Here is a 25,348-nt window from a genome sequence, read left to right as displayed (position 1 = left end):
GCTGCTTTCTCTGTCCACCCTGCAAATGAGTTTCTCTTGCATGTATGTTGTTATGCTAAATATCCATTATCCCCTCTTCAGTCTTCAGTGGATAGTGCAAACTTTGGTTTCTCATGTTAGTATCTTTTTTACGAGCCCAGGTTTGTCTGTCATTTAACTGATTTATTCTCTGTTCTTGTGTTTACATCTTTCTATTTAGATGCTGGAGCCTTATGGTCATATTAAAGTTTATCATATAAAAGATTGAAGGAGATGAGGTGGAAACAAAACAAAGAGATGCTTTTTTAATTTAGCCGACTTATCAACCTGTTTTAGTTATGGCCATCCCTTGTTTAAGGGGTTTTATCATGATTTACACGACTGACTGGCAAGAGCACCTTTTGTTTGATATAGGTAGTTCACAAAAAAGTTCACAAAGTGAAGTTTTTGAGACTACCAAAAGCTTCGAGAGAGTTCAGGCAAGCATCATTTGGTGGTTGGTTACGGTGTTCCCTGTATGATCCTAAGATGGGGCATGGTAGACATGGTGTTCACTAGATCTTACCTTTTTCACTGACAAATAGTTGATGTAAGTAACTAACTGGATGTGCTCGGTGCATAATTAGTTTCAAAATCTTGGACTGACATCTTGATTGCATTTTTAGATAAGAAAACAGGCAAGTTAATGTTGAACTCAATCCATACCAGTGGGTATGAGAGCAGATTTTACTACGGAGCTTGCTTGAGTGAAGGCCTGTTGATTGTGAGATATCATTGGTATAACAAAAACATCAAGGATATTATGAAAGATGCATGACTGGTAGCCTTGTGTCGGGGCCACTTGTCCAGGCAGAGAGAGAATATGCTCAAAAGTCAAAAAATAATGGAACCATGGTAGGATAGGGTAGATGAAGTTTACATCTTTTACATATAATGTTAGTCTTGGTTAAAGTGAGATTTATTTCCAGCTGAAAATGACTTTACTAATTTTGAATTTGGTAGATTTTGCCCTAAAAAAGTGGACATGTCAATGGTTCTAGAGTTTTAGTGCTTTGATTAATGGGGAGTCAGAGTAGCTGTGGTAGTGGTTCGCATGCACCGGAGGAATAAATGCAGCAGACCATGTTGGTTAAATACATGTAACGTGATTTTTTTGTTTACCATTTTCTGTGAGAGTTATCTAATAGAGAGAAATTGGCAACATGGAAAGCGCTACTCATGCATAATTGTAGAAGTAATATTTGTTTGGCTTTATTGATAGATAATGGGGCCAAATGACATCATGTAAGTTTCACAAACTACATACATAAAGCTTAAATATAAGGATCACCTTTGTGACGCTTTTTGGTTGCTGCATTAATTTTTTTTTTTTTTTTTGATATTGTTGCCAGTTGAAAAAAATAGAATAATGGCAGATTTGCCTATCATCATAGGTCAGTTTAGATGGAGATGGAGCTTCAGTGAAAATGACCATGTATTAAATGCTGCGTACCTTGTACAAAAGGATTCAGGATTGGTTTTGTTAGAGCCAAACTTTGGCTTGAGTGGTTTAAGGCGTTCCTAAACTGAGTCTGATGAAGACATTCAGAAAACCTATGAGAGGCCTTACCAACTTGGATATTTTCTATTTTCTCGTGTACTCAAGCAAGAAATGACCATATAAAGTGGGTAAGCGTGATCTAGTTCAGAGGCTTTAGTAGGAAAGAGTGAATTGTAGGGTGATGAATTGGGATTTAGATATGCTGAACTCGTGATTTTCGGAAATGAAATCTAGTACATTCAAAGCATTTACGTGATATATTCTTATAAAGGAGTTAGTAGTTGATTTTACGTTAAAATATATGGCTTCTGCATGACTGAACTTTGAAAAGCAAACAAAAATCTTGTTGAGGTGCTTCCAGAGGTAGTTGTATGGATACATATTTTGGATGGAATATGCTTGCTAGTTGATTGACAGAACAAAAAAATGATGTAAGCTTATGAGAGGAAGATGGCATAGATTTGGATATCCTATTGCGCATAAGGCGCATAGAATTTATTCAGATTGGTCACAATGCTTTCAGTTTTGCATAAGCACTAGTCAATCTCCAGTTCTCCATATATATAAACTATATATAGAACATAATTTTGTCTGATTGGTTGGTCAGAGGATTTTTAGTTTTGCATGAGTAATATTCTGTCTTCATATATCATATCTGTCTATTATTTTTACCTCAGGGTTATACTATTTTTCTTAGTGGAACACCTTTATAATTTGGATCCACATCAATATCTTTACCTGGTGATGTGAGATGAACTAAGAAATAGTAGATCCTTGGCCATGATCACTTTTTCATGGCATGAAGGATGAACTAAGAAAGTATAGCTTATTGCTTATTGATTCCCAACTACTTGCATAACCAAGGGGTTGAATGTGAAAATCGGGAGATCTTTGTTCAGCTGTCTACCTGGAATGGAACTATGCATCTTCTTCTTGGATTTTTTATCGGATTTTAGCTAATCATTGCAAGAAATTTGCTAGCTTTGTCAGTTTACTGAGTATATACATGGGCCTGGTACCTGTAAGGCTATAATTTAGGAGAATGGCATGATCATGTGTGTCTCATTTACACTCATTCATTAAACCCTATTATTAAACTGAATTTTGATGGATGGTTGGCTAGAGAATGAATAAAGTGAGAAATCCTTGTGCTCGACCGAATGGTAGTAAGCTTAGCTTATGTCTGGAGTGTTGTTACACGCCACCAAGAGGCTTGGAAATGGGCTGTTCGGGTAACTTAATGCGTTAATGCTTTTAACCTAGCAAGCAATTCTAAGTTAACATGCTTTGCAGTCTATTGCTGCCTAATATTTTATACTACATTTGTAACCTATGCACACAGACACACTACATGACCTCTTAGAATTCAAAGTGTAGAAACTTTTACTGGTCATTTGGCAACATAACAACAAGGCGTAAATAGAGAGACAGTCTAGTCTCATCTGCCTTTTCTTTATCTGGTGACTGGGGTTTTTAAGTTTTTTCTCACAGGATGTCATTTTCATGACTAACATGCCTGCCTGGGAGTAGACACTTGTGATGACAGCTGACAGGAGTATTTTTAGATTTACCCTGATAGACAATTATTTATAAAGTATGTTGCTGCCCTTCATGCATCAGAAATGCTTTTCGCTTAAATGCATGATTAGAAAAACTGATGTCAGGACTTTTTGTATAAGATTTTTCAGGTCTAGTAAAATTGAAACTTATTTGAGGTGATGATTAAGGGCCTTCTTATATCCGTCATGAAGGTGTTCCCTACAAAAATTTGATGGTCTGCAACTCTTGAATGTAGTTTTAAATTCAGGCAAGATACTTTTATGTATTTGTGATTTATTTTTGTTAATACTTGATATATGCATTGTCAACAAATTCCCAACCAAGAGAGAACTGCATAAGTGAAAAGAGCAATGGTTGATTTACAAAGCCATAATTTGTTTCATCCCTATGCGAATGCATGTTTTGCAAAGTAATGTCCAGATGCTGCCAACAGCAGCGCCATCTAACTTCATAAGGATTCGTATTTTTTTCCAGTTCTTGTTTCTTCAAATTTATTAATCATGCTGACCCGGACTCGAAGGGGCAGATTGCTCCAATTACATGTTGTCTGTTTCATGTGAGCAATGTATTCCAATGGAATGGGGTCACATCTCTGCTAATACAGGGAGAGCTAAATTATCTTTGCAACAGTGTTTTGACTGAATCTCATGTTCTCTTGAGATGAAGTACTGCAAGCACCAGATCATATTTTTATTTTATTAGGGTTCTTACAATTCTGTATACAAAGTGTGATGGGAATCACCTTGATAAATTTTCTTCTCAACTATTCTCATGATTTTAATTTACATGTGAATGTTATCTCTGGCTGATGTTCTTGACCATGATAACATTGCAAGTGGTGGAGAGTGAGTTACAAAGCTCAGCCATTTCTTGAGCTCAAGAAAATAATTTACATTTGGGAGTAACTTGCTGGCTGCTGCTCCAAATTTCCAAATTGTTCCTCTTCTTTTCCTGTTTTGGTTCTTCGACTGTTCTTTAGGAAATTGAAGAACGACTCCTGGGTGATGAGGATGCTTCTATCTTCTCTGTATCATGCAAACTCCAGGGAGTGCACCTCCAAAACTCGAGTTCAACTCCATTACAGGCCCCATTTATAGAAAGACTGATATAATACATGAACGTATTGCTCCACATGACTCCTTTTAATTGATTAGTAATATAAGTTTATATGGTAAATTTCAATGCTAACTCAATTTCCTATATGTTAAAAAGAAGGGGAAAAAATATCAAAGAGGGATATCACCACGCTTTTTGTACATTTGTCATTTGTCCAATTTGGATAACTCTCGTGCACTTTTAGCACTTCAAATGTCATGAACAATAAAGCCTAAAAACACTCCAAAGGATTAAGCATTAGAAGGCCTTGGTGCCAAGCCAGGCATCTTGCTCATAATTCGAGATATTTCTTCACCGGCCGTTTCTCACAATTTTCATAAATGAGAAGCACTGAAAATTCTTAACATTGTTTTGTTTTTCTATTTTTTATTTTAAAAATAAAAATATGAAATATGAAACCTGAGACAAATGTCTACCATTTGAACTAAAAAAATGAGCTTGGCATTGCTATTTTAATGTTTCTGTTTTTGAAATAGGTTTTCATGAATTTTTAGAAAATAAACCAAAATTGTTTTATTTTTTATTTTTTTTAAAAAAAACAAAAAATCAGCTAGAGAGGTGAAGCTCTTTCCTTGCAATTCTGCAATCTGTTTTTTCATCTTTTAGATCTCTGCCCTTCTCACCATTACCATTGTCGTAATTAGTGTCGTGATTGCCACAGCCGCCCTTCCTTTCTCTTCTATATTCCTTCTCTCTCAACAACAATAAGATTTTGATACTTTTCTCCACATTATCCCAGTCTAAACTTTTAATTATCACTATTGCTGCTGCTATAGCCCAAATTGCCATCGCCTCTATCTCCTCCTCCTTCTCTCTGCCCTCCACTCTTTTCACTCTTTCTTTCTTGGAACCCTAAATCCTAACCCATTTCTTCATACCCTTTTGATTCATACTTTCCTCTCTATCATCACTACTGCTATCATCCTTGTCATTGATCTTTGCCATCGCTATTATCTCACCCCTCCTATCTTCTTGTCCCCCTCTCCTCTCATCATTTTCACTATTTCTCCATCTAGTGTAGTAAAGAGCTAATATAATTTTAAAATAGTTGACTATAATACTATAATATCATATCAAACATGCTTACATTTTTTTTTAAAAAAAACAAAATAAGTATATCTTTTTTTTTAAAAAAAAGAAAAACGGAAATTGAGGCAAAACAATCAAAGATGTCCATAAATTATAATAAAATTTGATGGTTAGGAGTGCAAATTGTTTCATTCAAAAAAAAAAAAAAAAAACTGCACAATCTTTCAATATGACCAATCTTACCTTCATGCTTAAAATCTGAAATGAAATTAAATATATGGAAAACATATAAAATTGGTTGGGCACAATCATACCGAGATCCTGTTGGAAATACACAGTTTGGCATGCTTGGGTGAGAGTATTTTTTGGAATGGGCGGCTTCTGGGAAATCCCTGTGTTGCAAACTTTACTCCTTGTATTGCACTTCTACCGACCCTCTTTAATTTTTTTTTTTCATGTTCTTTTTATGTTCTCTTGAAATATGTCCTCTTAATTATAAGTACTCATTAGAATAGAGTCGGTCACTACTTTGTACACGCGTCAATTTCCGTCCATGTACCAGAAAACGTGGCTCTTGCTGTTTTGTACATCTGGCAATTTCTTTTCATGCATCATTAAAACGTGGCTCTCGCTGCTCTGAACATGCGGCGGTTTAGTTGCATGCTTCAAAAGACGCGGCTTTGTGAACTGATCAATACCTTCCCATACATCACAGAATGTGGCTTCTTATGAATGCGACAGTAAATTGTTGTCATATTTGCTTGAATATCCTTTTTCTTGATTTAGAATATTTGGCCATTAATGAAAAGGATGCCAAAGTATGACTATTTTTTAAATTTTTATTGCCCACGGAAGAAGATCTCTCATGAAAAGTCATGACTTTTCATTTATAGTTTTTTTTTTTATATACAACGGCTACTGGTTGTGTATAAGTATAACTAATAAAGTTTTTTTAAAAAAAAAGTTGACTAAGAGGGAAAAAACAAACGCAGTGATTCTTTGAAAAGACTCCTCCTGAATATTATGCAGTAGAAAAGACAACCTAATCAACAACTTTATTTATCTCCCGATAATTTCTTTAAAAAAGATGGCAAAGAGCAAACAAGACTAGTCGCGTTTTTAACATTGGTTTGCATCTAATTCATATTAAAATTGATAATATGATTTGTTTTCATCAGTAGCACTCATAGTGCCTCAACGTTAGATAAAATTGATTAATGCATTGACAAGGTAATGGTTGCATGCAGCTCTTCCTTATAGTGATGACATGACTTGCGTGGGAATTATGTACTTCTGACGTGGCTAAAGCAACATATTTTTCTGCCTAGCCATACTTCAGAAATACTCCTATACTTGTTCACATGATTATTTTTCTTATAATCATAGCTTGCGTTAATCAGATATTCTATCCCCCACTTATAATCATCTCTGAATGCCGCACCTTCTTTATGGCATGTATTAATATATAAATATTTTGCAGTGTTGTTCTATTTCATTTTATATTTTATAAATGATGCACTGCGTTAGAAGGTTGGAATACCATGGATAAATTCACAATCATCATTTTCTGTTAAAGAGGACATGCAAAATATAATATGACATGGAAAATAAAGGATCCAAAGAGAAGTTTTGAGACAAATGCAACTGACAACTACTTACAGTCTCCCATGCATCAAGATTCTTGCCTCTAAGCAATTCTTAAGCTTCTATGAGTTGAGCATACTCCTTGTTTGCAGGCATTGTTTGAATGCTCAAATACACCGAAAAGATGTACAGGTCCCATCATGCTGTGAAACAACTAAGAATTATGCAACAACTTGATGAAGATCATACACTAACACAACTTGCAAATGTATGGGTTAAGAATTTTTTTTGGCTACACCAAGGCAAACCTTTGTCATCATAGGAAGGTTAGTGTATTATTTCTTCCAGCAGCATTCTTAGGCAATCACTTAACATTTAAATTGGGGGTCTATTTTTTGATTAAAATGAAGAATATATATAGATATTTTTTGCATGAATACCCTTCTCAAAATTTAAATTTGCATGAGTACCCTTTTAAAATTTATATTTATTTTTGTGCCCTCATAAAACGCTGTTTTTGCACAAATATCTCTAATATAACGATTTTTCTAACACCGTTAATAAAAACCATATTTATTCTAAATAAAATAAAATAAAATTTTAAAATTACTTTTTTGCCCCCATCATGGTGGACTTATGAATGTTTCTTTTTGCACATCTACCTATTGAGGATATTTTAGTCATTTTAATTTGAAATCGCTATTTTTTTAATGATGTTAGATGGTGTGGGTACATATGCAAAAAAAAGAATAAAAAAAAAGGTAGAATAGCAAAACAAGTGTTTTATGAGGATATACATGTAAATATCAAATTGGGAGGGTATTAATGCAAAAATCGATATTTAGAAATGTATTCATGCAAAAAAATTTGAAAATGAAAATACTGAACTAGAAGGATGACCTTATCATGCCAGGATGTTAACTCTTTTTTTTTTCTCTCCAATCTCAAATTATGAGCAGCTCATTTCCATTGACCATGGCGGTCAAAGTGAGCCCCAGCTTCCTTTTTTTTTTTTCCCCCGAATTAAAGAAGAAGTAATGCCGTCAGGATGCAACTTAGAAGTACATGGGAATTCATCATAATTCTAGTTACTATTGATTTCTTGCCATCTTTTTTCTACAGCCAATCGAAGCTGTGACATCCTAACCTTGTAGTTGTCGATAGGGTATCCTTTGCTGAAGAAAGCTCTGACAGAACCCTCCAGGCCATTGTGTAGATTTTCTAGTTTGTCATTCAAATATGTATGCTTCCTACCAGAGCTATATGGTAATATCCATCAAATTTACTCTGCTTTTATTGGAATTTAACTGAAAGTGATCGGTTTTAACAAAATGATTCCAATACAAGTTTACAAGAAAACAGGTTTCAATTTATACACATTAATGAAGATCTTTAATCATACATCATTCAATAACATGCCAGATATCTAGAAAAAATCAATGGCAGGTGATCTGGCATTAATGACATATATCGAGCCAAGCCAAGTCGAGTAGCTAAAGGCTCGACCTTGACTCAATTCAAAATACTCGGATTCAAAATTTGATTCGAGATCGATCTAACCTTAAAATTCTAGCTCGAACTCGATTCGATCAAAAAAACAATAGTCAAGATCGACTTGATTTGATTCGAATATAAATTGAGCGATGCTCGAGCTCGAGTTCAAGCCTCGATCATAATTAAAAAAATATAGTTAAAAGTTAGTAGTTAGATTAGATTAAATTATATTTTCAAATACTGAATTAATAATATGTATTATAAATAAAATATAATATTATATACATATACGCATGGATACATATATATATTTGACTATGTTCACGAGTTTCCGAGTCGAGTATTTGTTCCTCGAAGTCGATTTAAAAAACTATTCAAGCTACTGAAGCTCAACATGAGCTCAATCGAGTTGAGTGGAGTTTGAACCCTAGTCGAGCTTGAGTAACTCGCGAGTTGTTCGGCTTATTTACATCTCTAGCTGCAAGCAAAAGCACTATAGGGTTGCTCTTTTCTGTTTGGCTATTAATCTGGAAACATTTGTTTTAGTTTAGTAGCTTGTGTTTCTAGTTTCTATGGTGGGAAATAAACCTTGCAATTTAATAGATCTAAAATTTTAAACGTTCAAACAGATGTGGCTATACAACTATCTCTACTACTTTGGTATTATAATACAAATTATTTTGATCATGCCTTTGAATTTCTTGAGCTTCTCAACATAAAGCACTTTATATGTATCGACATGCCTTCTACAATCAAAAAAAAAGAGAAAATATTGCATTACACTACTCTATGTATGGCTCACATTATTCGAATTACGCCTAAGAAATACCAATTGACTTAATGCCCCCTAAGTGGATTGTGAAATCTCTTCTTGCCGCATCAATTTGTTATCTAATATTATTTGGTTATGAATAAAGTGGCTTTACATTACATTTCTATTCAATAATATATATATATATATATATATATATATATGAGAGTGCATTTACTAAATGGAGATAGTAGTAATCAATAATTTGCTTGAAGAATTTTATGGTTCTTTTCACGTGAATGGCATATGGTTATTTTGATCTTTGAAAGTCTCAAAGTTCTATCACATGAGACTACTCTCCAAAGCCTGTGTTATAAGCATGTATAAAAGTTTATATTTAAAGATTAATTGATATATGGAATTATGGCTAGTAGTAGGATGGAATTTGTGGAAGATCCATCAAATGTAATATTTTATTATTTTTATATTTTATTTTTCACCATTTCTCAATACAAATACGTCCTTATATTCTACTCTCTAAAAATAATTAAAAATATATAACATGAAATAAAAAAGTAAATATAATTCAAATATTTTTTTGGCACTATGAATAAAAGAGGATTGTACCAAAAAAAAAAGGAATGTTTTCTCCCTCTTGGATAAATTAAATGCATTGCACAAGTCAATATTGATTAACTGGGCAATGATAAAATATGCCTACTTAGTCTACCTTAATATCATCAAATAAGGATTAACAAACCCTGCATACTTTATCTTTTTTTTCAGGAGTACACCCAAAGTCCATTAGATATCTTCACCAAAATATACAACTTAACATTAACAGTTTCCCAATCGTGAAGAAAGTGACGTCTTGAATCAAGGAATGATGTGGCTCCCTGTTCACAAACGGAGTCTAGTTACTCCGTTACTTTCCAAACTTGCGCAAAGTCGCAATCCTTAGTCTATGCGACCACATCATTCGCCGTCGACTTGAGGGAGTCGGCACGGGCGTCAGCCGTCACTTCCTTGGACGGTACTCTAGAGAATGAACAACACGGATGAATCCTTTGGTATATCTGGACGGTCATTAAGATGCCGCATACAATATTTATGCGGAAATAAAGAAAAATCATTACAAGCGGACCGCCATGGTATTGTGACGCTTGGTGATACGTGGCAGCTGAATAGTGGTTATTTTAAGTGGGTCCATTTATGTTAGGCCATTCTTTAAGAGCCACGTCATCATGGGTTTGTGGGTGTAGAATAGAGGGCAAGTTCGCCTTTTGTCAAATTTTTTTATAAACTAAAGTTCTTTTTTTTAAAAATAATAACAAAAAAAAATTATTTAGAAGAGGGGGTTCTCTTATGTCCCACCGACCTTGTTTAACGCCGAGCGAAGCCGTCGCCTCTCGTCTCTCTCTCGCTCTCTCGTTGTTTCCATCTCCTTCCCTTCTTGGGGAGCAGGTAATCCTTTCTCCCTTGTTTTTTTTCTAATTTTTGCTTCCTTTTACGGTCCTTGTTTGCTAATTCTTGATCGGTCGAGGGAAATCGGATCAGCTTCGCCGTTGTTTTTGGTTTTTAGGGGTTCTGGGGATCGACGTAGTTTGGGATCGGTTGTTGATCCCAAGAGATTGTTTATTGGAGAGAGTTGATTCATAGATTTGGTCTCTCGTTGTGGTTGCAATTTGGTTTTTAGGGTTCTTTTTCCCGTTCTTTTTGGCTTGTCCTTGCGGCGGCATGGCTGAGGCTTGTGAATTAGGGTTAGGGTTTGGGGAAAATTTTGTTGAGAATTTGAGTTACATGCACTTTCGTGTCGATTAGATTCTTGTCGGGGGAAGATCATCATGTAGATCTTTGTTCTTGGCATCCGTAAATGTGATGGGATCAGTCTCCATTGCTTTTTTTCTACGACTTATTATTATAGTGGGGAAATAATTATTATGCTGGAAAGATTGGTGGAGTTTATTTTATTCTCGATTACCTCATATGTTGCTGCTTGCTTTTTATTAATGTGTTTCTGTCATTTTGTTTCCCTTCTTAGATTTTATGTTTTCTGGTTGATTTTTGTATAGCGTCTGTATCTAAAAGTTGTATCTTCCACAGGGGAAGTGTTTGTGCCGCACATGCGATGGATGATGACTGTACCAATGAATAACTCATCTGCTCCCTCGTCACGGGAGCGTGTACTGAGCCTTTACAACAAGGTATCTCCTTCATTTTTTATGGTATCCTTTCCATAGTTCATTTCATTCTTCATATGCTGATTGTCAGGCTTACCAATTTTTATTAGTTTTATGACTGGCAAATGCTTATGATTTATCGCCAGTGATCATTATAAAAATCTTTGGTTGAGGGAAGATTTGTGTCTTTTTTTTTTCTTTTTGGTGTAAATTTTAAAGCTAGACTTCAGATTTGGAAAGAATGATCAACCTTATCATTTTTGAATAGATGCTCAAAATGTTTCTTAGAGTTATTTTTTTTTAAAGTGGTCTTATTTTACATCAGGTTATAATTCTGGAACAACATATCACTTTTCTGTTTTTGATCTGAACTTCTAGTTCAATTTGAGTTTCTGGTTCCAGTTTCTTGAAAAAAAGGGCATTATTAAAGATAATTTATGGAGAAAAAAAAAGGAAAGGAGAATGAAGGGAAAAGTTAATAGCCAAAAAAAGAAGAAGAAGGAATGTGACTGAAAGCAAGTTCAGGAAAATGTACATTTGTAAAAGAGGAACAAATTGGGTTGTGATGTTATGCTTATGGTATATAGTATATAAATGTACTCTTGATGAACACCTGAAATAATAGGTGCCATGGGAAACAACCATAAGTTTGCTTGCACTCTTGTTAGCTTTTACAGCATGCAATAACATGAATTTTGTTAATCATTTGAGATTTTGTTACTAAGAAATGGATATCCTCGACCTGGTAAAAGCAGTGTATTGAATTACACTGAATAAATCAAAATTGGGACCTAGAGATAGATTAGCTAGTGAGGCTGTTACCCTTTGTGATCTTCCATGAGCATTACCATCTAGCTTTTTCCAAACTATGTCCATTATGTTCTCAAGTATTTTAATTGATAGGCAGAGACTCTTCCTAGAATTTCATTTTTTCTCTTTGGTGCGAGGAACTATTCCCAGTGTTTCACTTCTTTTACAATTCAACATTTTTTTGAGTAGTTTGGCAAAAAAGTCTTTTGTTAGTGATATTTTTATCCTCCAATGATGTGAGGAGATTGATATACATCGTGGAAAATCTCTTTGTTTGTGGGCCTGCTAGTTTAACAAGTGGTTGGAAGATGTCAAATAGAATTTGAAGTTCTTGTATACCATGGCGGAGTGAGCTATTGGGAATTCTAATTTGAACCCAGTAATTTAATTTGAAAAAGTACGAAACTGAACATATGTTTTTTTTAACAAAGCGATGATGGATAAGAAGTTGGTCATAGCCTTATCTTATAACATGAGGCAGCAATCATCTATTCCAGGTGAGCAAATCCTCAGCTGAGGAATCTTTCATGGGGAAGCATCTTCTTTGCTGCCATTCAGTGAAGTGGATGATATTATATCAGTGTTCTCAGAATTTTTTTACTAGTTTAATCTACCATTAATATGGGAGTTTGTCACGTGGTGGTACACTGGCTTTGATGCTAAATGCGCGATACTGTCTCTGCTTCAATTAATCACGAGGCTCAGATGCTTAGTCTAGGTCAATAACAATAAACAATTTGCTGGACAGGCAATTTAACTTAGATAAAGTGGACCAATTAAACCTAGAATCTGCACACAAACTATGTATTTTTTTTTTCATTGTTGTGTAACATTTCTTATTTGCAAGGCATGATCGCCATATCACCTGCAATCAGTCCATGATGCAGTTACATGATTTATGAATGCTGGGAGTGTTCCATGAGGAGTTTTTGCCTTTATTTCTTTCCATGAAGCGTAATGAATTAATTTGTTGGCTCTGTGGGTTGGCATTATTGGGAGAAGCTTGATTTTGGCATCTCCCCTATTGAGAAATTACTTCTACTTTTGCTTCTGATTATTTAGCTATTTTAGATCTGAAAAGGTTGATAATTGTTACAATAGAGGGGCTGACAAAGTCTGATCCACATTGTTTCTTTGTTTAATGTTTAAAGTCATAATAGTGTAGTAAATGTCAAGAAGGCACCTTTTGATTGGAAATATGGATTCAAGTGTTACTTGAGATCTTCGAGGGTCTTTCCTATTATTTTTTGGATTGAATATATGAATTAAGGCATCAATTCAGTAACCTCATTATGGAATTTTGCCTTGTGGCATCCAAAATTGTTTAACCCTTCTCTGAATTCAATGGCTTTAGTGATATGTAACTAGTAATGACTTTGGCAATGGGTCAATCTTTTTTGTCGCTGTCCTTTTTGGCTTGTGCTCTATTACATTTGTTGTAATGTTCAAGAAGGCCTACAAACTTGATTTTCTCTCAGGACTAGGTGCCATGATTTTAGGGGGAGGAAGAAGAGTGGCAAGTTCTGCAGTCTTGATTGAAGTGTTTTCGCAAAACTAGATGCCATGGTTTTAGTGGAATGAAGAAGCGTGGGATTTTATGCACGCTCTATCTTGTCAAGTACTTGTGCCTGGATCCATGGATGCTCTGTCAGTTTCTGATGCATGTTCATCTTGCTTGTGCTATACTGCCACGTCCAGCAAGTTGCCATATACCTTAGCTTGAGTATTTAATTGTGAAGCGATGAATATGGAGACTTGCCTTCATTCTCAAGCCCCTATCTAGAACCTCTTATATTTTTTCTATGATCTGTGCTTGTAGCAATTTCTCTCTCTCTCACCCCCCTCTCTCTCTCTCTCTCACCCCCTCTCTCTCCCTCCATCTCTCTCTTGTACCAAATAACAAGATTTGGGGTCTTTGATTCAATGTTGCATGTATGTACAAGTTTTATTTGAATGTGTGTCTAATGATGAATTTAACATGTAAAGCATAGGTTATAAGCATGCAAATAAATTGAAATATTATGTATCAGATAAATTGTTTAGATAGTTCATGCTGTGTTTGATGGTTTTTTTTCCAATGACTAAAATGCTGCTATGTTTCAACTTGTGGATGCATAAGGATCTGTTTTGTGGATTTGAATGTAGGCATCACCTCTTATATGGCAACAACATTATATCAGCCAATAACTGTTGGCATCATGGAAACGTTTTACCAATACTGGATCAATGTTGCACACGTGTCATTGAAACATTTCTGAAATTTTACTTGCACCTGAAATGCTCTTACTACGACTGCGGTTATTTTGCTGCACTGGCTTTTATCAAAGCTATAATCTAGATTTCCATGATTTCAGTTAGGCTTATGCTAACTGGGAACTTGATTATTCTGTCCCTTTTTGCTTTTACACTACTGTTTCTTTACATATACCCAGTCAATTCTCTTTTTAGAGGTAGATCTGAATGTGTGCATATCTAATGCTTCCTACCTTTAGTGGTAGTGTAACATGCCTATGAATTTGTATCTGTGTGTATATTATGTCACTATACTTGCTCTACTCATAGGTAGATAAAATGAATAAATATTTTATAACTGATCCTTTGATTGACCCTTGTATAATGTATACAACATCAAAACTCTTACTTTTCATTTTATCACAGAATATTGAATTGGAGAATGGACTGAGGAAGTCAGCAAAGTCGAAAGTCCCTTCTGATCCTAATGCATGGCTTCAAATGCGTGAAAACTATGAGGCTATAATTCTTGAAGATCATGAATTCTCTGAAAAACATGAGATAGAGTATGCTTTATGGCAGTTACACTACAGGAGGATTGAGGAGTTCCGAGCACACATTAACACCGCAGCATCCTCAGGTGGAGCGACCACATTACAAGTTGGGAAAAGTCCTGCTCAGCCTGATCGAATAAAGAAAATACGTGCTATTTTTAAAGGTTTTCTTTCAGAGGCAACTGGATTCTATCATGATTTAATACTTAAAATCAGAACAAAATATGGCTTGCCTCTGGATTATTTTTCTGATGCTCCTGAGAGCCAAATTACAGTGGCAAAAGATGAAAAAAAATCTTTTGAGATGAAGAAAGGGCTGATCTCTTGTCACCGCTGTTTGATATATTTGGGTGATCTTGCTCGTTACAAAGGACTGTATGGGGAAGGGGACTCTGTCGGTCGAGATTATGCAGTTGCTTCTGGTTACTATGGACAGGCTGCTTCCCTTTGGCCTTCAAGTGGCAATCCACATCATCAGGTGTGTTTTATATATTTTCTTGATTTTATATACAGTAGATCTAGATTTTATGTTAGTCTGCCTATAGTTCTGACTGTGTTGTTTTTGTATGCATGAATGCCAGCTTGCAATACTTGCATCGTATTCTGGTGATGATTTGCTTTCACTCTATCAGTATTTTCGGAGCTTGGCAGTGAATAGTCCTTTCTTAACAGCAAGGGACAATTTGATTATTGCATTTGAAAAGGTATTGGTATCTGTACTAACTGGAGCAATGTGATTTTTGTTTTCTATTTCTATTGTTTATTTTTTTTTTGAGAACACACTCTTATCTATGAACACTGAACAATATATTGTGATTGGAGAGGAAGGGTGGAAGGGCGCATTCTTGTTAAGCTAATCCTTTTATGCTTCCTGTTCTGTGGCTCAATGCTTCAAAATATCATTGGTTTTTTTTACCTTTTTTGACATTTAAATAAGAATCTTAAAGTTGGTCAAATTATCCAGTGTGCCAGTGCTGTTTAATCCTGCTGTGAAGTGGAAACTAAGTTTCATTTAAATAAGCATACTTTTAAAAGTAATGATTTGGTGCTGAGTGAATCTCAGAGACTGATTTGCTAACAGGCTCGGAAAGGAAACTTGTTTCCACCTTGCAGAGGACCTAACTTGTGCACAGAACACGAGCATCGGATTGTATTGCTGCTTTCTGAAATGCTCATAGCCTCATCTACTTGCTTAGGTGAATATCCTTGAATAATACTGAGAACAGCTGCGAAGTTTAACAGTGCAAAATTTTGGCATGCCATGTAATGTTACTGCACATCTGGATATGACCTGGGCATCTTTATCATTCCATCTTGGCATATTCTTCCATTTTTGCATTGTTCAGTAATGACATGCAGAAATCTTGTACAAGCTTGGTATCTCATTGTTTCTATCAATCTACATAGGAAACTGATAATCTGTTTTCATTTTTGTGTTTGTGTTGCTCTTGTTGACTTTCTCACGCGTCTTATTTTCTCAGTTGCATATCTGATTTTGGCAACAATTTCTTGCAGAACCGCCAAAATTGTTCTCAGCTGCCTGGAAGTTCCAGAGTTTCTTCTGCTAGGGCATTGCCCAATCGAGGGACTGGGAAGGGAAGAGGACGAGGAGATTTCAGGCCTTCAGCTAAAGAGACAAAAGTCGAAACCACTCGCATAAAAGAACGAGAACTTAGTACCCCTGACATTTTTAAAGCTTTCTCCACTCGATTTATTCGACTTAATGGCATCCTCTTCACACGGACAAGGTATTTTTATTCATGATTCACTTTCAACACTAAATTCATAAAAAGTTGAAATATTTTTTTTCTGATTACGATTACTATCGTGAGATTTTGTTTAATACTATTTTTTTACTTGCTTAAACATTTATGTGGTGCAATTAACAGCTTGGAAACTTTTGGAGAAGTATTTGCTTTGGTCATCGGTGATCTTCTTGAGCTGCTATCTTCTGGACCCGAGGAGAAGCTAAGTTTTGGTCAAGATGCTGCTGGAAATGGACTGGTCATTGTGAGGCTTATTGCCATTCTTATATTCTCAGTTCATAATGCGAAGAGGGAGTCTGAAGGGCAATCATATGCTGAAATTTTGCAACGTACAGTGTTGCTTGAAAATGCATTTACAGCTGCCTTTGATTTTGTGGGACATATCCTGAAAAGATGCACACAATTGCATAATGCTGCATCGAGTTATCTTTTACCAGCTATTTTGGTTTTCATGGAGTGGCTTGCATGCCATTCAGATATTGCAGCTGGCACTGATATTGAAGAAAAGCAAGCTGCTGCAAGGTCATTCTTTTGGAATCAGTTTGTATTACTGATGAACAAACTAATGCTAAGTGGGTTTGCTGACGAAGATGAGGATAAAACCTGCTTTTTTGATATGGTCTGGTATGATGATGGGGAAAGTGGTAATATGCTTGCATTGTGGGAGGACTTTGAGTTGAGAGGGTTTTCACCCTTGGCGCCAGCACAGCTCATTTTAGACTTCTCAAGCAATTATTTACTTGAAAATGATGGGAGCAACAAGGAGAAAAGTGCTCGTGTAAAAAGGATTCTTGCAGCAGGCCGGGCTCTTATGAATGTTGTTCGGATAGGTCAACAGGAAATTTATTATGACTCAAAACTGAAGAAATTTGTAATAGGTACAAAGCCACCTGCATATGAAGATTTAGATGCATCTGAGTTAGATGATTTCAAAGTAGAAGGTCCAGTTGGAAATTCAGGAACGATGCAGTCAACGACAGCTAATCTACAAGCCAAACAATCTTGGGGGCAGCTATATGTGGATGGAGAAGAAGAAGATGAAGTAATTGTTTTCAAGCCTATGGCTGCAGAAAAGTACACCAACATGAGTATGCCAGAGGCAGCTGCTTTTGGAAACATCCAGCCTGCACAGAGTTCTTCCTTAGGTGATCAGTCAACTTATGGTGGTTTGCAATATTCTGCTGCTTTCAGTAATACTGCTGCTTTCAGTAATATTCAGATGCCAGCTGCTCTAAATGGCATTTCGCAACCACCCGTAACTGTGTGCAGTGTTTCTCAGCCTCCTGCTCAGCATATTACTCCAAACACTTCAAAGTGGTCTACGGAGCAAGAGTCATTTATCATGGGCAGGCTTAAGATTTTGAGCATTGCTGAAAATGACATATGTGCTAATCCAGGTTTGCTAAATGGACGTAGTAGTTTGCAGCCTACTGCATTTTCCCCATCACTTTCTGCATCTTCCAATCTGTATACCACCTCTAGCAGTCTGTTATCTGCTCATATAAATGCTGGCAAAGCTGTTATACCAGCAGAAGTTGATTCCATAATGCCTTTGGAAGCAGATTCTGATGGTGTGGATATGAAAGTTGCAGCATCTTTGTCAGCTCAGAGGAAAAACCCTGTAAGCCGGCCTGCTAGGCACTTTGGACCACCACCTGGATTTAGCAAGAACCCTGCTAAGCAAATGGAGGACTCCAATTTTAAATTTACTATCAAGGAAGAACAGCCTCAGATGGATGACTATAGCTGGCTAGATGGATATAAGACATCATCAATCAGTGGTATGGGGATGGAAAATTCCATCAATCGTTCTACACATATATATCCACAAGTTACTGCTAGTAATAGCAACAGTATTACTGGTGCTATTAGCTTTCCTTTTCCCGGGAAACAGATTTCTACTGTTCAGCCCGAGATGGCATATGAGAAGAAGTGGCAAGATTTCCAGCTCTTTGAGCATTTGAAGTTGCATGCAGAAAAGCAGCTTCCCCAAGCAAGTCAGCAGTCTGCTCTTTTACCAGAGCAGCATCAGGCACAATCATTATGGTCTAGCCATTTCTTTGTGTGATTCAAAAGGATAAAGGGTAATGTTCGGTGGCATAATTTAATTTCTACTGAACTATAATGTTGGGATTTTGCCTGCTGTTGTGATATTATCTTGTGCTTCATTTTTATTTGAGATTAGAAGTTAAAGTCATCTCAATTGGACTTGTATTCCAGGCTGTTGAGAATTTGTTGCAGCGAGTGGCCTCTAGCTTGAGCCTATCAACTTGGGCCGCCACTTTTGCAGCTCTTCCAGTGGTTGGTAAATCTCAGTGGGAACAAGGTGGTATTGGGAACATAACAGGTGCTTGCTCCTGAAATTGGTAAGCATGAAAGTTCTAACTCTCCCCCATGTTTAAGAAGATTTCTTTTCCTTCAGTGCTGATTATCAAAAAGTTGATAACTAATATGGTTACTTAGTAACCATAATATGATCAGGGTTAAGCAAGTTTTTTATACGCTGGAGATATTGGCACTGACGAGAACAGCAAGATTTAGAGCATATTAACCTGATTTGCTTTACATCATCAATTGTACTAACTTGGTAGAACATTGAATTAATGTGAAAAGAAACCAAAACTCAGAAGCATGCCTCCCTTTTCTTTATAGTTGTTCCAATCAAGGTTTTCAGTATTGGTGCATACCATCTTGTACCGGGCATAACATATCATATAGGTGCTAATCCGATACTCAGTACAAGAGGCGTACCAAGTATCGGTATGTCCAATTAACCCCTGTAATGGGCATACTGACATAGTGGCAAAATGGTGCTGGCATGGGATTGGGTACTGAGATTGTGAATATTGGTTGCAATCACCCAGATTCATGCCACTGTTAAGAAAGAAAATAAAACAAGCATTTCACCATCTATTTCTATCTGTCTATTGTGCTTCTTACTTTAGAAAGTTGCTGCTGCTTTTATTTAACTTTGAAGTTGCTGTTGGTCATCCCTCAAGATCTCTTCCCTGTGACTCTATCTTGTGACCCCCTACCTACTACACATCTTGGCAATCTCAGACCTAGTTTATTTATTTGCATTTCAAAATTTATGTTCTACAGTTTACATTGGTGAAATGTCCTTTCTGAAAATAATAGCATTTATGCATACAGAAGAACAATCTGTCCATTATCTTTGGGTTCTTTGTTTGAATTTCTATTTATAGGGATAATGCTGGTACTTGTTAAGTTGGTAACTTGTTATTAATTTGACAAAACTTCAAATTAATGTGCAACGCTTCTGTTTTAGACGAGTATAAAAGCAAAGTTAATGTGCAAGCAAATCAAACTATAGCTTTGGCAAAATGTATAATTATTAGATTTGCCATGTTGGTTGGAGCCAAGCAAATTTGTCTTTTATGATAATATCAGGATGGATCATTGATATAGTTGCTTTAAATAAAATTTGAGCTTCATGGTATATAAAATGGTTATCTGAATTGATTATCAGAGCCTGGAATGCGTTTATGATTGGTTAGTGATGCGGTCTCATTTCTCAGTTTGCTGTGGTATGTACTCATCATTCAGTAGTTGGACTCTAATTGAGTTTGGACCAGTATCTTAATGAGTCACATATTGTAAATTCAAAAATCTTTTAACTGACACAACATTTTAAATACTATGATTTTATTAACATCCATACTGCATTTTAGGTTTATAATGTAATCCAGTGGTTTATTTACTCATAGATGGCTATTAGTGAATGGAAACTATGAGATTATTGAAGAAACAGAAAATTTAGCTTGTATAAAGAAGATGGTGAATATGGTAATCAATTTTTGTATATTTTGAGACTACAGTAAGAATAAGCTCCCATGCATTTTAGTCATGAAATGATTGTGAGACGTTGAAACCAACATTTGTTTCAAATATAAAAAGAAAATATATTCAGATGATTGTTTGGAGAACCTAGTATTGAAATTCTATCTCGACCCATACTTAAGAGGCTGGAGTCCAATAAGAACTGTCATATCCATCGGAGAGAGGGGTTGATTCTTGCAAGGAGGTGCTGGTGTCATGGGCATTGGCTAGAATAGATCAATGTGGTTGAGCTACTTGTATGTGTTACTGTTAACTTTGGTGAGTTTTTATGTTCAAGGCCTCACCAATTATCGGAGCTAAATTGGAAAAACGTAGATCATAATCTAATTTAGCTATATTGTTGAGGACACGCGAGTATTGGTGGCATCAAAAATAGAACCAAGGGGCAGTCAGTGGCTTCGTTGTACTCCCTGACTTGGTGGAAGAACTACTCACCAGGATGATTAGCCTTCTTGAGCAATTTATTTTTCCAATTTTTGGTGATTGGATGGCTACATCATTACAGCCACATTTTTTTGGACCACTCTATTTCTTGGATGTTCTCACTTTTTTTCCTTTTTTTCATAAATAAAAATGTTTAGTGGCAAAAATTGATATTGCTTCTAATGAAGATTTTATGCGTCGGATTTAGCTGTTGCTGTTGATGCAGAAGAGGCTGCTCTGACTGCAAAGACAAAACTGCAAACGGCATTTGAAGCTGGCTACATGGGTGAAGTTTAATCATTCCTGTGAAGGATGATGACCGAATGCTATGGGTCAACCAGTGACTAAGAATATAGGTTGTCATGTTGGTTAGAAAAGAATATGGGGTTATATATCATGGAGTTCCAGAACCAGGCATCGAGACTTGTTTTTATTAACTAGGGGTTCTAAATAGTGGTATGAGGGACCATTTAATGGATGAATCTCAATCTGAAAAGAAGAGATGCTCTAGGTGCAATCAAGAGAAAAGGGGGACAATGATGAAATGACATGGATGTACATTATAGAGTGGAGAAGAGGAGGAAGGGGTCTTTTTTCGAGGCCGGGTGGGGGTGGGGGTGGGGGTGGGGTGGTGAAGGGGGAGGGGGGCTGGTGATGATTATAAAAGACAAATATCTAAGCATGGAATATATGGTGTTTAAACAAGGAAAAAACACCATATGAAAAATATTTTGTAGAAAAGACAGTTGATTTGCTTTACTTACAAGAAGTTAATATGGGATCTTCTTCATATAACTTCTAGTGGCTTCTAGGACAATTGAGTAGTACATTGTGTATGCAAGGGATTTCTCTCTCAGTTTAGTGAGAGCAGTCGAGTCTAGGAGACTTCTAAGGTGGAAACATTTTTCCATAATTGCCAATTGGCCCAGTAATCTTCAAGCCTTTGCAAGATTTGGTTGTTGATTTAGTCTTGGCATATTACAGTTCTGGTTATCCCCGAGGAAGGGTTGTAAAAGCACTAGTGTAAACATGGAAGATTCACTAAACTGGTTGGCAAACTTATATTCATTAATTGTCTGAGGTAATGCCAAGAGCCACCCCTTTGCTTTTCGAATATGATAGATAAATCTGCATCGAATGGATTAAGAATATTGAATGGTCAAGGATTGGTTAGTTAAACTGTCAATAATTGGAGCAGTAATTGCTAACTGCATGACTAACCTCTAAGAGTTATGAATGAAAAATGGGCATGGAAACTCTTGGAGAAGTTTCATAGTGGAAGTGATGTTAGTTTGTAAGTTAGCAGAAATTGATAGGTCAGTTAAGTATACTATTTATATAATGGAATGACAGAGAATATGCAGCTGAAGCAAATAGGGAAGGAATGTTGAGGCTTGAAGCATTCATTTAGAGAAGCTGCTGCTGCATATATTCAGGTAGGTGATAGGAACACATTTCCTTTTGTTATCTGTGTGTATGTTATAGTTAGGGTGTTCTTATACTCGTGACTTGTTGTGTGCTCAAAGATGTTGATTGTGTTCGCTCTTCACCCCGTCCCTTTCTCTAATTAGGGTGGAATAAATAGAAGATAGTTCTAGGGTTAAGGAATCCAGTGTTTGTCATAGACATGAATAAAGCTTCTGGAAGTGTTTTTTTTTTTTTTTGTTTGGGAAAACATTTTTGTGAACTTATCATTTCTTTTTCCTTTTTGGTTTTTAGCTTTCTTTTTAGGCCAGCTCTCGTTTAAAATCTCCTTTGCTAAGACTAAAAAAATTCTTTTACCCTTTTGGTTGCTAGGCCTGCTATTGTCTAAAATGTCCTTTGCTTAGACTATAAATGAATTAACAAAGAGTGCAAGTTGAGCACTGGTTGTCCAAGTTCTCAGACTTGGGATATCATACTTTTAGTACATACGACGGACACTTTGAACAGGCATGCTTAAGTTTGTGGGTAATGTAGGTGGATCAAAATTATTATTTCATTGTGATGCAAATTATAGTTTCCTAACTTATTAGGCCATTTTTCTTTTCCCTGGCATTTTGTTCAGATCAGATTTAAAAAAAGCCTTAGTATCTTGTTGCAAAAGCTATGTGCATTCAAACATGGAATGCATTTTAAGGAACAACTCTTTAAGGGCATGGTTCTTCAATTCATATTGGTATATATGCAATTAACTAACCCAAAATAAGATATCTCGTTGCAGTTGATCAAAAAAAAAAAAGAAGAAAGAAAATGTAAGACTAGTGTTCAATGAATGCTGGAATTTGTTGCATGTTATGCACATTCAACTATGTAGGCAAGTACCAGTATTGATTAAAGTAAAATCCAGAACAAAGGTGAAAAGAGTGTTGATTTGTACATCTGAGGGATGAAGGCCTATGCTCAGAAATACCATGCTTGCCATTATGCCATCATATGTTTGTGTATAATGTAAATAGCATTACTAGACTGGACAATTCCTTGTTATAATGTAAATAGTATTTGATTTTTCTGATCATGTCCATGTGTTTTTTTGGTAACTAATCATGTCCTTGTGTTATAAGATCTTTCTCCTGTTTCTCTCCATGGTAACCAACACCAAGAGCATTGACTATGCTTTTTTTCCTTATTGCAGAGTGTGCTCTGTGCCTTCCAAATGTGAACAAAGATCATATAGGGCGGAGAGAAATCTCTAGTTATCAATGTCCCTGGTTGGTTGCTTGGTTCAGCAATTTTAAGCATAGCTAGAGCTTCAACAGGATTGGATCCTACTAGCATGAACCTGAGACAGCAGTTTGGGTGCTAGATTGCTCTCTGTTACATTTCTCTGATCGGTTGAGCTGCTGAGAGAATGTTATGTCACTGCTTTTAGTAGTGAAAGTAGCTGATCATTATATAAGTTGAGCCGTCCTGTATGCCCTGGACTGGTGTGGCAGTGGTGCAAAGGAGTCTGATGAGCGATGGTGACATGAAGCATAGCTTAATATACTCCTAAAGCAGTTTGTATGCATTTTATTTCCAGCAGTAACCCAACTAGTAATCGTGGATGTGGTTTCTTATGTGTTGAACTGATGGTGTGGTTTTTTAGTTTTCTGCCTATTTTGGCATATGAGTTGGCTGTGTTGTACCTTTTTCAAGTACTACTAGTATTTTGGACAACAAACGAATGATAGTTTGGTTTGCTCACAAGCTTTTAGCTCAAAGGTGACCCGTCATTCAATGTTTCAAATATTATTTTTTTTTGGTTATTATTCTTATAGCTGATCTACTACAATCGGGATTCGGGCAGGAACCAGAATTGGGCTGAGCGTTCAGCTTATCTTATTCTTGATATTTTGCTGGCTCGACATGATTGCTGTGCTTTTACCCAAAAAAAAGAGGATTTTTGTGCTGATAGTAGATGCGAATTAGAGGTGAAACAGCAGGTTGAAATGTTCTCACATGGCTACCTTTTATCTCTTTTTTTTTTTTTTCTTTTTTGGGTATATGGAGGGTGGATATTGATCCATCGAGGGAACACGCATGTTCTGGTCAGAATCATTATTCGTATTGGTGATACATGGAATCAGCCTTATTTTCTCAGCTGATATGTAGAATATAGGATATCAGCTGAAATAAATATGTCAGGTGATATTTTTTCAATCACGTTGTTTACTTCCTCGGTAAGCTGATATCAAGGTTTAAATATCGTTGAAACTTGAAATTATTATATTAGGCGAAATTTCAAGGTTACTCCATCTGGCTTTAGCCTAGCAAGCTCTTGCTGCAGGACAAGAATATTGCTACTCATAGTCTGTTAGGCACCTGCTCATTTATGGAGACAGAGATTGGGTGGTAAATCTGGGGTTATCCGATCCTGACATGTTCCTGAAATGCTTCCCATTTTGTCCTTTTCTGTCCATGACGTTTCTCAACGTTTTGTGGAATTCGAGTTGGCCTGTGTCCAGTCACGCAATAGTTACTCATGTGTTGAGTTCCACAATAGTATTAGAGAGAACCTAACGACTCATATGGACCAACGAACTTGCAGTGCAAGCATATTTATGATTGATCTTGAGCCAATTATAGTATCTGATTGAATTTGTGATGTGTATGACTAAAATTTGATTAAATTTAAACTCTTAATTCAACAAGAATGCTAGAATGTAAATAAGAGATGCAAGCTTGTGCTCGCATGTATTTAGTTCAACATTCATTGTGCACCTAAGAGATCTTCGCTATTTATATAGTGTCAGAAAAATCGACTAATATTTTTTAGCTTTTTTTTTTGTGTGTTTAGATGAGGTTTTGGATTATTACAACATGTAGTGTTTGTCCGCAGTTGGGAGAAGCCTGTGATGTCCCGTTCTCCTAATCTAGAGGACAGCATAATGTCATCTTGTGGATTGGATTGCTAACTTCAATGTGGATCATTCATATCACGCCTGCTGGACCACCATATTCCCACGCGAACTCCATGATCCGGCTTCTATACTGACTCATCCGGTTGT

The 25,348-nt window shown here is 36.1% G+C and overlaps 1 protein-coding gene across 2 annotated transcripts; it reads left to right on the top strand.

The window, feature by feature from the left end:
- Positions 1-10,412: 10,412 nt before the first annotated feature.
- LOC103710836 (protein SMG7-like) lies at positions 10,413-24,087 on the top strand. Of its 2 annotated transcripts, none has more exons than XM_008796739.4 (8): positions 10,413-10,517; positions 11,157-11,257; positions 14,702-15,307; positions 15,411-15,533; positions 16,345-16,577; positions 16,719-18,679; positions 18,816-18,961; positions 23,494-24,087. In XM_008796739.4, the coding sequence occupies exons 2-6, from the start codon at positions 11,177-11,179 to the stop codon at positions 18,661-18,663; spliced, it is 2,988 nt and encodes a 995-aa protein (XP_008794961.2). In that variant the 5' UTR covers positions 10,413-10,517; positions 11,157-11,176; the 3' UTR covers positions 18,664-18,679; positions 18,816-18,961; positions 23,494-24,087. The 2 variants fall into 2 exon arrangements, with proteins under 2 accessions (XP_008794961.2, XP_017699219.2); XM_017843730.3 differs by lacking the exon at positions 10,413-10,517 and adding an exon at positions 13,522-13,661.
- Positions 24,088-25,348: the final 1,261 nt, after the last annotated feature.

This window comes from Phoenix dactylifera, chromosome 1 (genome assembly GCF_009389715.1).
Source record: "Phoenix dactylifera cultivar Barhee BC4 chromosome 1, palm_55x_up_171113_PBpolish2nd_filt_p, whole genome shotgun sequence".
NCBI classification, from domain to species: Eukaryota; Viridiplantae; Streptophyta; class Magnoliopsida; order Arecales; family Arecaceae; genus Phoenix; species Phoenix dactylifera.
This window is presented reverse-complemented; position numbering and strand designations above follow the sequence as displayed.